At 36.9% G+C, this 13,956-nt stretch overlaps 1 protein-coding gene across 1 annotated transcript; it reads right to left on the reverse strand.

Moving 5' to 3' along the window:
* Positions 1 to 3,326: 3,326 nt before the first annotated feature.
* On the reverse strand, positions 3,327 to 13,542 carry LOC103711740 (zinc finger CCCH domain-containing protein 6-like). Its single transcript, XM_008798009.3, has 7 exons — positions 13,167 to 13,542; positions 12,837 to 12,982; positions 12,507 to 12,572; positions 12,238 to 12,357; positions 11,817 to 12,104; positions 11,389 to 11,709; positions 3,327 to 4,349 (listed from the first exon to the last, which is right to left on the reverse strand). The coding sequence occupies exons 1-7, from the start codon at positions 13,231 to 13,233 to the stop codon at positions 3,963 to 3,965; spliced, it is 1,395 nt and encodes a 464-aa protein (XP_008796231.1). The 5' UTR covers positions 13,234 to 13,542; the 3' UTR covers positions 3,327 to 3,962.
* Positions 13,543 to 13,956: the final 414 nt, after the last annotated feature.

The raw sequence follows: 13,956 nt of genomic DNA on the forward strand, positions 1-13,956 counted from the left end.
TGGGGTAGGTGAGTCATCAGCGCCGGCCCATTTCCCAACTGTCCGGAGTCGTGCCGGACGCACGTGCCAACTGAGGGCCTTATCCATACCAGCATTTCTCACGTGCCATGCAAGTGATTTTTCTGTCAACTTGTCCATCCTCGAGATTCGTATATGCGCTGCACGTGGTTTTTATGAAGAAGCTTGATCGATTGCGCTGAGAATTTTCTGGTTGCTTTTTTGTATCTGCTGCTACTGATTAATTGTCTCGTATTTTTCTTATATCTCAATTTGTAATATAATAATGACTTTAAAAAAATAATGTGCTTTTGATTTATTAACCAAGTCAGTTTTTTTTACTAGATCGATCAGCACGCTGCTGTTATATTTCTTAATAATATCTCTTATATATCAATAGTTTAAGTTTTACTTATAATTTTTATCCAAATTTTGTTTTTATAATTTAATATATGATGTTTTTCTTTTATTTTCTGTATATTTTGGTTGTGTACGGAAGAAATTGTTGCTTGACATGTGCAATTGTACATTTGACTTGCTTTTGATTGCTTTTTTTTTTTTTTTTTTTTAATACAACGGAAGCTCAAACAGTTCTAGAGTCAGTAGGATTGCAATATATTTGGTGTACTGTAGGTGCAAGGGAAACGAGGATGAGCGTACCGATCATTTCATATACATCTAAAAGTATTCTAACTTGAAATGTTAGCCATTCATATAGCCAGTGCTTCCATAAATAATCTGGTATATAATTCATTAAAAAATATGCCCTCGTCACATGTTATAGGTCATAATTTAAATTACATCGAGTGCTCGAAATTTGATATTCAAAATAGTGTGACTTGTTTTTCTAAAAAAAAAAATGTAACTTGTATTAACTAGACTGTGTCACAGGGATTATTTTTATAAGCAGCTTCAATTAAGGGAGGCAATCATCGACCTGAGCTGCCAACGTGACACAAACTTTACACAAATTAGAAGACGTCGCTTTGGCATAAACAGGCCAACCCACTACTCTGCTGTTGTGTGTTTGTAGTTTAGAGTCTTGACCTGGCCGACATAATTTAACTTAGAAGATGATTGGATCGAGTCGCCTCTATGATCTCCCAATCCTTCTCTCCTTATGATCCAAAATAGACTACCATGTCAAATTGATCCAAAATAGACTAACATTAAATATTTTGACTCAATTGGCCCATTTCTCTATTTATTTACCACTGAAATTGATTCAATTGATCCGACGTTTCTTCTAGTCAAAGAGTACAGCTGGGTCACAAGAATTTTTTTGGGAGAGAAAACTTTGAGACCCTACCCCCAAGTTTCTCAAAATCAATTTTGATGGTTCAGTTTTGGAAGGAGGCAAGAGGGGAGCTGCTAGTTTTGTCATCAGGAGCCCGAGCTCCAGGATGGTAGTTGCTGATGGCTACCAGATCTTTGACATCTTAGTTCCTAGAGCGGAGCTATGGGCGGCCTGGACCAACCTATATCATGCGCGGCAAATACTTCGAGCTAGCTCGATTATACTGGAGAGTGACACGATTACCGTGATCAGCTAGGTCTAATGAGGCTCGTGCAGCGGTTGAGGGGTACAACCCTTGATTCGAGATATTTGGACGATGGTGAGAGATGAAGTGGCCTTTCAAGCTAAACATATATACCGAAAGGCCAACAGGACGGCAGACTGAGTAGGCAGCATATGTGGCTAGCCACTCAGGACGCACTTTGTGGGCTGAAGAAGGAGAGTTGCCCAGGAACTTCATGACTTGTTTGCTGATTCTATTGGAGGTATCTATACTTGTAATGTATAAAATACTCGCTTTATCAAAAAAAAAAATAATCATGAACCCACTAGTTGGGTCACATACAATTGGGCTACAACTTAAAGCTACCCAACCTTGCACCCACAATTTTCTATAAAAAGAAAAGAAAAGAAAAGTGCCAGAGTGAGTGATTGCAACTAAAAATTAGCCCCAAGATCCGGTTGGAAAAAAAAGTAAACAATTTAATCATGAAATTGAAAAAATCACTATATAAAAATCTAATATTTAAAAAGATATGTATGCAAAAATTTCTTTATTGAGTTTTTGACGTATATATCATCTTAAATATTAAAATTTATATAAATACTCTTCCAAAATTGATATTTACATATTATAAAATACTTATTTTGCGTGTATACCCTTCATTTTTTTCTTGCATATGTGCCCATACAATCTAACGCCGTAAAAAAATTACCAGTTTTAAATTAAAAATGACTAAACTACCTTTAATAGATAGATATGGATAAAAAATATTTATAAGAATATATATGCAAATAATACTTTACGAGCGTATTCATGCAATTTCATATATTTAAAAAAATTTATAAGCAACAAATTTTATTTTTATTTTTTTCTATTGCAATCTATTTTAACATTTGGATTTATCTAATGCCTGCTTCTTAATATTTTTCAAACAAATATTGCTTAAGAAAAAAATTATCTCAACAATTGAAATAACAAAAAGAGATATTAGTTTTCAGTGAGATCTGTTAACCTATTACCCACTTTAGGAATAATAAGATACTTTCATAATTTTAATTAATTTTTAATTAAAATAAATATAATTTTGGCAGATTATGATAATCGAATTGCTATATCAAAAGTATTCATACAAAAATAAAATTTTGTAAAGGCATGCACATAAATATTAATTTAGAGGGCATTCGTGCAAATTCCAATATTTAGAAAAATATTTATGCAAAAATTCAAAAAAAAAAATTACATGTATACCCTTCTTAACATATGAAATTGCATGATCACCCCCCAAAATTGCTATTTGCATTACACCTTTATAAACATTTCTTTTTGCATATTTACCCGTTAAAAATATTTTTATTATTTTAATTTTAAACTGTTAACTTCTTGATGTCGTTAGATAGCATGGGCACATATGCAAAATATATATATAAACACACACACACATATATACATACACCACCCCCCCCCCCCCCCCCCCCCCCCCACACACACATATATATATATATATACACACACATACATACATAGAAAACAAGCATTTGATAAGAGTATACATATAAATATCAATTTTAAGAAGATATTCACGTAAAGTTTAATATTTAGGAGGATATGTAGTTAAAAAAATCCTTTATTTACACATTCTAAAAAATATTTTAAAAATAAATTATATTATGAAGCTATTTATTATTAAATAACATGCCCAAATCCAAAAAATTCTGATAAAAAAGAAACAACACAAATCCAAATTCAGATCCGACCATGTCTGAAATCCGATCAAGATAAATCTAATTGATGTACACATCCAAGCACAACATGGAAATGGATAGGATTTTCCTTGGCTGATTAAATTAAGCATTCAGAATTGCTCATGACAACACTGTCCCTCATCTGGGCAGCAATCATATATTACATTCGAGTCTATAAAGTTCTGCTCAAAATAAATATGAAAAAGATAGAAAGAACCTGGTCAACCGGGAGCCTGCTGAAAGCCAGAAACTGGTAGCCTGCTGAGTGTAGAATTATATAACCAGAAGGAGATGAAGCTAAAACTGTTGACTGAAGTAGGGTGGGGGAAGAAGCCATGACATGCATGATCCTTTCTCATTTCAAAAAGATCAAAGCATGAATGACAACAGCAGACAGGCAGAGTTGGCATTTAATTTATCAAAGGGCTTCCTGTTGCAGTTATTGGAAGGAAAGGCGGAAGACCCTAGTTTCTGCTTTGCCACTTTTATGTTGGCAATAGCTTATTTGAGTGGGAAAAGTTGGGCTGATAAAGATTGTATGAACAAGGGCTATCAGAACATGGTATAGACCTGGAAGGGATGATAGAAACAAGGAAGAAATGAAATGGAGACATCTCCACTTGTGTCAAGAACAATGTAAAACGTGTTGGAGTTCAAAACTTATCTTGAAGAAAAATCTGAAAAGAATATGCTTCAAATCTTCTCAGCTTGAACTAGAGATCTCACCACCATGACCTGTGTTGCTGCCGTTACTTGATGTGTAAGTCTGTGGCTGCAAGAGGGTGTGGGGTAGGAAACCGCCCCTTGAAAAAATTGAACCAACAGAACCACTAGATGTGTTCTCAAATAATGGCATCCGGCTGGAGAAAGACTCCTTGCTTGAAATGAATTCAGGCCGTAGATCTGAAGATGACGAGGATGGAGCCAAATTCACTATGGAGAATCCAATTGGGTAGGGAGCAACAGGCATATCAGAAAGAGAAGATGCAGAAGGACTGTAGCTCAAAGTTCCCACCGGATGATCAAATTTGCATGTCGGCCCAAACTTGCATACTCCATGTTGGGCATAGTATGAACAAATCTGAGCCCCCTGCCATAACAATAAGATATTCATTACAACTATAAAACTATTGCAGCCCTCAGCTACTAATGACCAGAAAAAATAGTGCCAATGCAAAATAATAGTGCAATTGTCAGAGGGCAAATTAAGCATCTAAACAGACAAGATTGATGGATGCAAGAATTACAGAAAATGTTATTTGCCTTAGAGAATTCTAAGCATGACATTAGAAGTTTGAAAGTCCAATCACTGCACTTATCTTTTAAGCTCCTCTCCAAGCTCTCTTTGCTCTTATATCAAGGAATAGATATTGTAAAGGGATCTACAGAACTTCCACCACTCGCTTTACTCAAACAAACTTGATGAATGCTGGCATGCAAGGATATGGGAAATACATTGCAATGAATTTAGAATAGAGGAAATAACAGCTTATCGATTATAATGTTGCCCAACATACAATTTCAAGTTACAGGTTTCATGCGAAACAAATGGTCAAGTGAAAAAGTTGAGTGTTACCTGCATTTAGAGGCAGTATAATAGAAGCTTGCTATATGTTGTTGATTTCTTTTCTTTGGTAAGATAGAGCTTGCTATAAATGTACCATTAATTGTTTAAATTGCTTACATTCACTACTATATGAAATGCTGGTATATAAAATTATATCATGCTAACTTTTCTTAACCTACACAACTGATACAGCTTATGCTGAAAAATTTCTAGCATATTTCATTCTAAATATCATGTTTCTGTATAATTATATGTAGTGTCTATCTATAATTTTTCAGTTCATTTTTTAGCAATGGCCACCTGTAGCAGCCCAAGATCACCTAAAACTAAATGAAATGGAAAATTTATGCTTTTGGACAAAAACTTCAAAACTTGAAGGAAACTACATAAAATTAAAAAATAGGAAACAATATAAAACAAATTGGAAAAATTACATGAACTAAATAGTTGTTCTATTTCACACAAGAAGAAAATAAAAAAGAGATCTGATTCATAATCTCAAGTTTCTCATCCTGCCAATTATTTGGGATCATTTCGTCTTCCATCATGCCCAAACAAGGATAAAACTTTCAATAGAACACAGTAAGTAGAAGGTTATTGAAGTGCATTATTTTTCTGTCCCAGAAACTGAAAAATTACCTAATCTATGTTGGTATAGATATAATGAATCAAAAAATAGTAGCTGGGATTACCTATTCTGCAGTAGCAAATAAAAGGCTGTGGAAGTACACCGTGAAAAGTTTTAGTATAATATATAATGTGTTCGCCATTGTTATTTCAATAAAAGCTCTGGATATTTCGTGAGTTTGCTAAAATTGTTCGGCAATTTACTTTCTACAACATGGAAAAGGGTATCTTCTTTCACATTAAATACTGCAGGCATATAGTTTGTAGAGAAATAATGTCTTCCTGATCACCTCAAATTTTTCAAAAAAATCATAACATGACATGAACTGATAAAGTATGACATTCATCTACAATTCACAAAGATAATAGTATTGCAACCTGCATAAAGGATGTCTCTATTGAACAGGTGCCAACTGATCAAGCCAGGCTTAAGCCAAGGTTTGACCATGCCAAACTCAGAACTATATGCATCGATGTGAGCCCGATTCTACCCCCATTTGTCCTGAAGTCTTAACATTCAAACTGGGTCCTACAATCATGGTCTTCAAATCTTAGGCTCCCAATGGCCCAGAGCTGACCTGAAACCAGACTCAAGCTGGCTAGCCCATGCATGTAAATGTTGTTACCATCCAGAACAAGAATATATGGAGAAAAGGGGAGGAGAGAGACAGGGAGAGAAGGGGGAGAGAGCTCTCCAAAAATCACAAACATACCATCCTGAAGATCCTGATCATATATGCTTAATAATCTGAAATTTCCACAAAAGCCCGAAAAACTTACAGTGAAATTTTAGCGATGGGCTAAAATTCTAAAGACAAATTAGGATTTATAGATTTCTTTGCCATGCAATATTCATGCGTAAAAGATAAGTAACAGTGTACCTTCAGTCATTATTGCAATTTAAGGTACAGAGTGGGAGAGACTTCAACACTTCACTGTCGACTAGCCTGCTCCCTAGCCACTATAGCCTTGAGATAAAACATAGTGAGAGAGGAGAGCAACCTAGGGCACAGGCTGACAAGACAGAAACTTAGGAGAGGATTAAAGGTTTTCGTCAAAGAGATGGTGGGGGATTAGATAAAGCCCTTTATACTGCAATCTAGCTGCATCCAATTTTAGCATGAATTGCTAGGATCCAACAGGCAAAAGTTCATGTTGAAGCCTAGGATCCAACGGTCAAGTTGAGCAAAACCCAGGAGACCGATGCCCCTACTTCAGTGTCACGAACCAACTAGACATCCTGGTTCCACTTGCTGACCTATGTGGAGCCATACTTTTTTGGCAAGAAAAGTGGTCTTGCCATATAAAAAACCTCTCTCTTAGAGAGTGTATTTTACACTCGTCAATCAGAATAAAAGAAAACAAATTTTCAAACTGACATGAAATTTTCAGTTGTACAATGCTTTGACCACATCAATTAGTTAATACAGTTAAGAAAGGCATCAATTGTTTGACCTGACAAATCTAGTCACATCCTTAGAGCTCGCCTTGGAATGCAAAGCATAAACAATTTAATTCTAAAATCAAGGTTCGAAAAAAACTTCTCGACAACAGAGATGGCTAAAAAAAAAAAAGATTGAACCAGGTACAGATGATGTCATAATGAAATAGCTACTCAGTCAATGAAGCTGGAACTGTACCCTGTGATGCAATGCAAGAGTAACTGGTCAGCATTACCCTGAAATGACTGATGTGGCAAGAAGTTGAACTACTAGTGGAGCAACATAAGATATTTTGGGCATGCAACACAACATAACCGAATTTTAACCAAATTTTCTTCTTTACTTACAATAAGCAGATGCATCTTACTAAGAATATCTGGATCTAACTAAAATGCTATTATCTAATTTTCAAGAAAAATTATCCTTTCGGGCTTAAAAAGCATGTCTTATCATACTTAATCAACAATATAAAGTCCATTATACTTCTGAACAAGGTTCACCATACCACTGCATAACATCCTATACTAGGCATACCACACCGTATTAATACCAAACCGAGACTCGATACATAAGGCATGCAGAGTCTTGGTATGCCGAACCAATCCATATCAGGTGTACTGACACTGCACCAGTATGGTACTGGCATAGGGTCCGATACCAAAATGCCGAACCTTGCATCACGATTTCACCAATAAAGATTGCATTATCAAGTAGGATATTGAACAAATTATTAACATAATGAAAGGATTTGGTCGATAAGCATGTCACAGATCCAGATTTCTTAAGCAAGGTAATAAGAATTCATAGGTTTCGGGACATAAGAATGCATAATAGTACCATCAATTATCAGGAAGCAGGAGAAGAAATGTCAGATATGACAGAAGCAAATGATTAGGGATAGTGGAGAATGCAGATAAGATACAATAGCATCTTATTTAATCCACTAGAAATAGCAACTTGGAAGATGAAGCTTCATCAAGTTGCATTTGATAAAGCTTTATTACCTAAACCAGAAGTGGTTGCAAAAGCATATGTTGGTGTGGGAGTTGACAAAGCAAGCTCTCAAAGAAAATATTAAATTAAAAAGCCCACATAGGAAGCATGTATGGTAGCAGGATACTGAAGTGATTATAAAGCAGGTACAGAACCTTGGAGGCTTAAACAATAACTTCTAGCAGAGTTTGCAGAACCGCTTATGTTTTTAAAAAATATCTTATTAGTCTTTTGAAAATGGGCTGATTTTAAGTGCACATGTTGTGTCTGCTCCATGATTTTTTTTAAGAATATTATATGCTCCATAATTTGCTCATGCTTGTTTAATATCAGCTAGCAGAAAATCATAATTTGTTCCATTAATTATTGCTGCTCTTTGGATCCACACATTCCATTGGGATTGATAAAGACTAAGTTTTTGAGTACCATTCCTTACCAGAATTACCATATAGGACTTGTAGGAAATTGGTATGCAGTATGTGCCCTGTACCGAGTTACTAAGGGATGTAATGTACTGTGACTCGGTACAGCCTATACTGGTGGGTTGCTGGTAATGGGTATTCCAGTACTTAAACCTTGGTTGTGACCATTTTCTACTATTCCAACTCACACGGCTTATGTCAAAAGTCCTTAAGGAATTATATGGCCCATTCTTCATTGATAGGGTCATCTTCTTTATTTGTTGTAAAATTTGCTTTCTCCTCTTCTCCAGGAATATGTAATTCTTGAATATATATTTTGCTATATCATACAATGTATGGCACTATTATTCATTAAAACAATCACATATACATTATTAATTTACAAGCTTTACAAACAAAAGAGCTTCTAATAGCACTGTAAACAAGCCAAGCTTGAGCAAGCTGGGCTTAGCTCAAGCTCAGCTCATTTTGTAAAGTCGAGCACGAGCCATCTCATTTAGTTCCAAGCCACACTTGAGCAGCTCACAAACAGCTCATTTAAGAGATCTAATGAGAGCATGGCATCCCTCATGACTATGAAATACATAAACATATACATGCATATGCACATACATATAAACATGAACATATGTATATTGAGCTAATTTCTATTATTATATTTTAATAGTGGTTAAAATGCACTCTTATATAATTCATATCAATTTTTAATTAACTATAACTATAAAATCACTATAAAAATAATTAAATTAATATATAATATAATTTATTCCTATTTCAAACTTAAGCAAGGCATAAGATGCTCATAGACAAATCACTCATTTGAAAGACTTGATTTTTAAGATTAACATCTCCATGTTTTATCAATATGGAAGTACCGTTAACTCAAACAACTTAATGTGACATGGAATTCTTTTTAACTTTTTGTGCACAAGTATTGGGATAAAATAATGAAAATTATTTATAAGCATCTAATGTGGCATGCCATAAGAATTCAACTTTCTTGGAAATGCGTGAGCACATTATATTTCTCTCCTCCTTCTATGTAGTTAGGAGTTGCCTTATGACAAGAAAAATGACTAGCTTAAGTTTTGGCATTTCACATATTTGCTTCCAGTGTGGCACGTCAAAGCAATCTTCAATTAACATTATTCTTTCTCAATAACGAGATTCAACTACCGGATATCCTTCAAGTTCAAATGAATTTTCCTCATTATATCACTAAGAACCCCACATAACTTAGTCATTTACTTTAGAATTTATTGATTTTTTTCATGAGTTCCCTTTTTCTTCTTCTTTTTCTTTTGTGGCAACACCAAGGTTGGGAATGGTGTTCCATGCCCTTCAATCAAAGAGAAAGTATGCACCAAATTCACAAGGACATGGTTGACAATATATTCTATATTGTCAACCATGATTTAGCAAGTAAATAACATTAAGACTGATGTGTAAGAAAAAGATGGTTTTGCATGTTGTTGCATGTCTATAAAGATTAAGCATAGAATTGGTACTGACAACAAATATTTTATTCAACCAGCTCAACTTCCTCAAACTCATCCAAGTCATAATAAACTAAAGGTGCTTCTAGTTCACAATGTCATACAAAATTTTCAAATCACCTTGTTAAACAAACTCATCCTTTCTTGTTGGAGTATTGATAGTCAAAAGAAATAAGCATGATAGTGTTGATAAACATTCACTGAATAAAAACGCCATGATTTCTAGAAATACATTTACAATGCTAAAGGGTGTTAAATCTCGAAATTTATTTGCCTGTTTTACAAATGAGAGCAACAAGAATGGTTTGCTGATTTGCTCCTTTTAAGGATGTTCAGTCACAAAGAAATACATAAATTTTTGGTTGCATAATTCTTGATAACATGCCAAGTGATTAACTAAACTGTAAATTAAATCCCTTTAATTCAGACTTTCTCCACTTCATTTTAAATATCTCCCTTTTCACATCACTGAACTCCCTGTACCTTCACATAGATAAAACACCTCTCTTCCACCCTATTACCGATTAATTAATCTAAGTCCAGCATCTCATGCCAGCAAGTTCGCCATTATTAGTTAAGATCCCAGAGAAAACAACAATTCTTCTACACACCTCTTCTTCTACATAGTCCTATGCATTTTATCTCAAACTTCTGAACAAAAACAGGGTTTCTTTTCCCACTGGCCATCTCGCACAAGTGATTGGGTAATGCCTGCCTATCCATTTTCAAAGCCAAATCATTCACAGGGTCATCTCCCAGTGAAGACCTCTCATTTAAATCATCCAAGATAATATGATTTAGAACTCTCATATATACTGTCACTCTCATCTAAATTCCCAATCACCACTTTTAAGTCAAACCCGTGAATCTCTCAAAGGGCACAAAACAATAAACAAATGCTCTAGCCATAAAAAGACAATTATTGTCAAATTATGTCTCTTATCACAAAATTTTGCTTACCTTTTCCAATTTATAGGTATCATTTTCACAAATTTCAACTCATTAGTTAGAGGTGGCTGAGGAAGAACAGTTTGTATAACCAAAGGATAATGCAATTCATAATTCTTGAAAACAAGAAAGTTATCAATTATAGAAATGCAAGATTCCCCCTACAAATGGACCTAATTTAATTTTCAGAGTGAAGCAATAATGGAGGGAAATAAAGTCAAACTGAAATGAGAATTTAAATGCCTGGATGCACATATGTACCTGAAGCATTTCCTCTTACTAGGTATATTATACGTATTACCTGATAGGGTACCCCTAGATCATGATAAGTTTTAGATGTTCTAAAGTAACTAAGTTCCACAAGGAAATTGATTTATGTATAATGCCCCAGAAACTTTTATGCAGAGTACTAGGAAAATAACGAATTCTCAGCCTGCTCAAGGTTTAATAAAAGTTACAGGTTGTACTACAACTTTCAGCTTAGGCGGTCCTACAAATGCAAATATCAAATCAGACTGCACATCCCAGTCAGTATATTTTAGTATAATAGATACTATTTTCATTTCTATATATTAGGGAACCAGCCCAATATTTTATGTTATAAAAGAGACTAACAATAGGTGGAGATGCATACCGGACGAAGAGGGAGGCCTAGAGGGCTAAGGACACAGTTTGTTTTTGGTATGCTCCAGTCTCGTGGATGATGGTATTTACATGTTGCTCCAAATTTACAGTCCCCTGTCCTCATGTAGAACTGGCACTCAGGTTGGCCAGGTCGCTCTGGAAACATTTGTTCTCTCTCACTACTGCTTGAAGGCCGAGCTAAGGAAGATGCCGATGTATATGGTACTTGGTAGGCAGGGACTGAAGTAGTTACCTGGTCAGACAACCCATACAAAGGTCCTGTTTGAACAGTTTGCTGCCCACCAGGAGAGACTACCGGGCTTATAGGCGCCTGCTCATATAGAAGAGTACATATAAGATATCTCAACTTCGCTCTCTTGTCACTTTACACGGTAATAAGCAGAAGACAAACTTATGCGCCAAGAGAATTTTACAAACCGGATAAGGACCCCAACCCTGAACTGGAACAACTCCAGGAGAAAGCAACATGGGACCATAAGATCCTGGCATGTATGATCCAGGCAACACTGAAGGCCTTCCAACTTGCCAACTGGCCAAAGGTGGATACTGATGAGGTGAAGGAACTGAAGGAGGCTGCACCGTCGGATAAAATATAGGTGCAGGTAAAGGCATTGAGGCACCATCAGGTTGTGGATGATGGAATTTGCAAGTCAAACCAAACTTGCATTGTCCTGTCTTCATATAGTAGGAGCACTCTTTCTCACCCTGCATTTTTGTAAGCCCACTACTATGATCAGCAATCTCAAACTAAACTGCATTAAAATAATGAAATAACACCCGCTAATGAAAGAACAAAGCAATCAATACAAATGTATAACAAAAAAGAAAAATCACCAACCGGCCGTAGTGGGTATCCATAATAATTTAACAACACTGGCTGCTCAGATCCACCACCTTGTCTTGGGTGGTGGTACTTGCACGTAGAACCAAATTTGCAAGTTCCAGTCTTCATGTAGTACTGCAAAACATCATGTAAAAGGTGGGCGTCCATTGAACCACCAATTTAACCATCATAATAGCTCGGTTTCAATTTGCTTTACTGAATTATGGTGTTTGAGATCAAGCCAGCATGCCAAGTTCCACAATTGAAAAAGATATAATACCTACCTCACATACAGGTTGTCCCACATGTTGTGGATACTCCACTACTCCAGTCCTTCCAGCTCCAGCTAGCTAGATAAGGCATCCATACATACCATAAATTCATCAAAAGATAACCCAATTGTCGGAAAAAGCTACCAAGCATGGAAATTTCACATCTTGCTGGATTCAATACCTCAAAAATAAAAAGTGTAATCAAAGAACTAAACCTACTACCAAATTAACTCAAAAGCGATAAAACCACCCACATTGCAAGCAACATAACTGATAATATTGAAAAAACTACAGTGAGACCTAGTTGAATCAATTGAAAAGGGAAGGTCCAAGGATCCCTACCGCTCCATGATCGCGGGGATGATTGTAGCGGCACCTCTCGCCATAACCACATGACCCGGTACGGATGTAGTAGGCGCAGTCGGGCTCCCCGGGCCGCTCCGGGTACGGCGAGTCGCCGCCGCCCAATCCCAACCTCCACATGGATGCTACCACATAGATCAACACAAGAAAAATCAATCAACTCTCATCAGCCAATTCCACTCCCAATCCCCCCACTCTAAACCCTAACTACTCCCCCACCTTTCCACCCCCACCCCCCCACCCCCCAAAAAAAAACAAAAAGAATAAGGAAAATCAGGGAAAATATCTAAGAAAAGAAGTATCAACTACCTTCCAAGCCGGTGTCGGGATCCGGGTGGGCGCCCTCCGCTGCAGGGCTCCGTCTGTACAGCTCCATCCCGGGACGCGGATGGACGTGCGTGCCGGCTTTCTAGACGGCTCCCAAATGTTCTGGAGGGCCCCGATCGAGCGCGATTGGCCGAATGGAGAGAGATTAACGCCTTCAAAAGGATCGATTTCCCTCGTCTTCGGATCGTGTTCACCGATTTTTCCCCTTTTTTCTCTTTTTTTTCTTCCTTTTCTCTCTTTTTTCTGGTTTTTGTTCTCTCTCTCTCTCTACACACACTCAGCTGCTTTCTTTCCTCCCCGTTTTCAAAGCGCTCTGATCTTTCTCGCTCTCTCGCTCGGTCCTTTTCGTCTCGTGGTTTTCATACCCGCCAAGGAAAGGGGAAAGTTCGCATTGGTTTATTGCCCCTCTCGAATGGTAATTTCACAAAAAATAAAAAACTAGGCTTACTCTACCTACAATTACTAAAATACCCTGAGTATTCGATTTCCAATAGGACGGAATTACCTCCCGGTGCTGACGCGGCGTGTATCTTTGAGCCGGTGGCCGCTGTCGGGAATGATTTTCCTCGTAGATCACGGATCGGAGACGCCCGTGTCGCGATGGATGGGCCAGAAGTGCACGTGGCCGCCGACGATGAAACGTTGTTGGAGATCGTCCTCCTCCTCTATGGGGCTCAGCGGATCCGCCGCGTCCTCGGAGAAAGGAGACTGTCGGCGGTAGGGGTATTTTAGTAATTTGCAGCTTCGGTGGCGAAGTAATGGGGAGCGGTGG

The sequence above is a fragment of the Phoenix dactylifera genome, chromosome 13 (assembly GCF_009389715.1).
Source record: "Phoenix dactylifera cultivar Barhee BC4 chromosome 13, palm_55x_up_171113_PBpolish2nd_filt_p, whole genome shotgun sequence".
NCBI lineage: Eukaryota > Viridiplantae > Streptophyta > Magnoliopsida > Arecales > Arecaceae > Phoenix > Phoenix dactylifera.

Coding starts and splice junctions, on each gene's coding strand:
- LOC103711740 (XM_008798009.3), bottom strand. CDS start 13,233: ATGGAGCTGTACAGACGGAGCCCTGCAGCGGAGGGCGCCCACCCGGAT. Junction 12,573..12,836: donor ATCCCCGCGATCATGGAGCG/GTAGGGATCCTT, acceptor TGCCTTATCTAG/CTAGCTGGAGCTGGAAGGAC. Junction 12,358..12,506: donor TGGGACAACCTGTATGTGAG/GTAGGTATTATA, acceptor GATGTTTTGCAG/TACTACATGAAGACTGGAAC.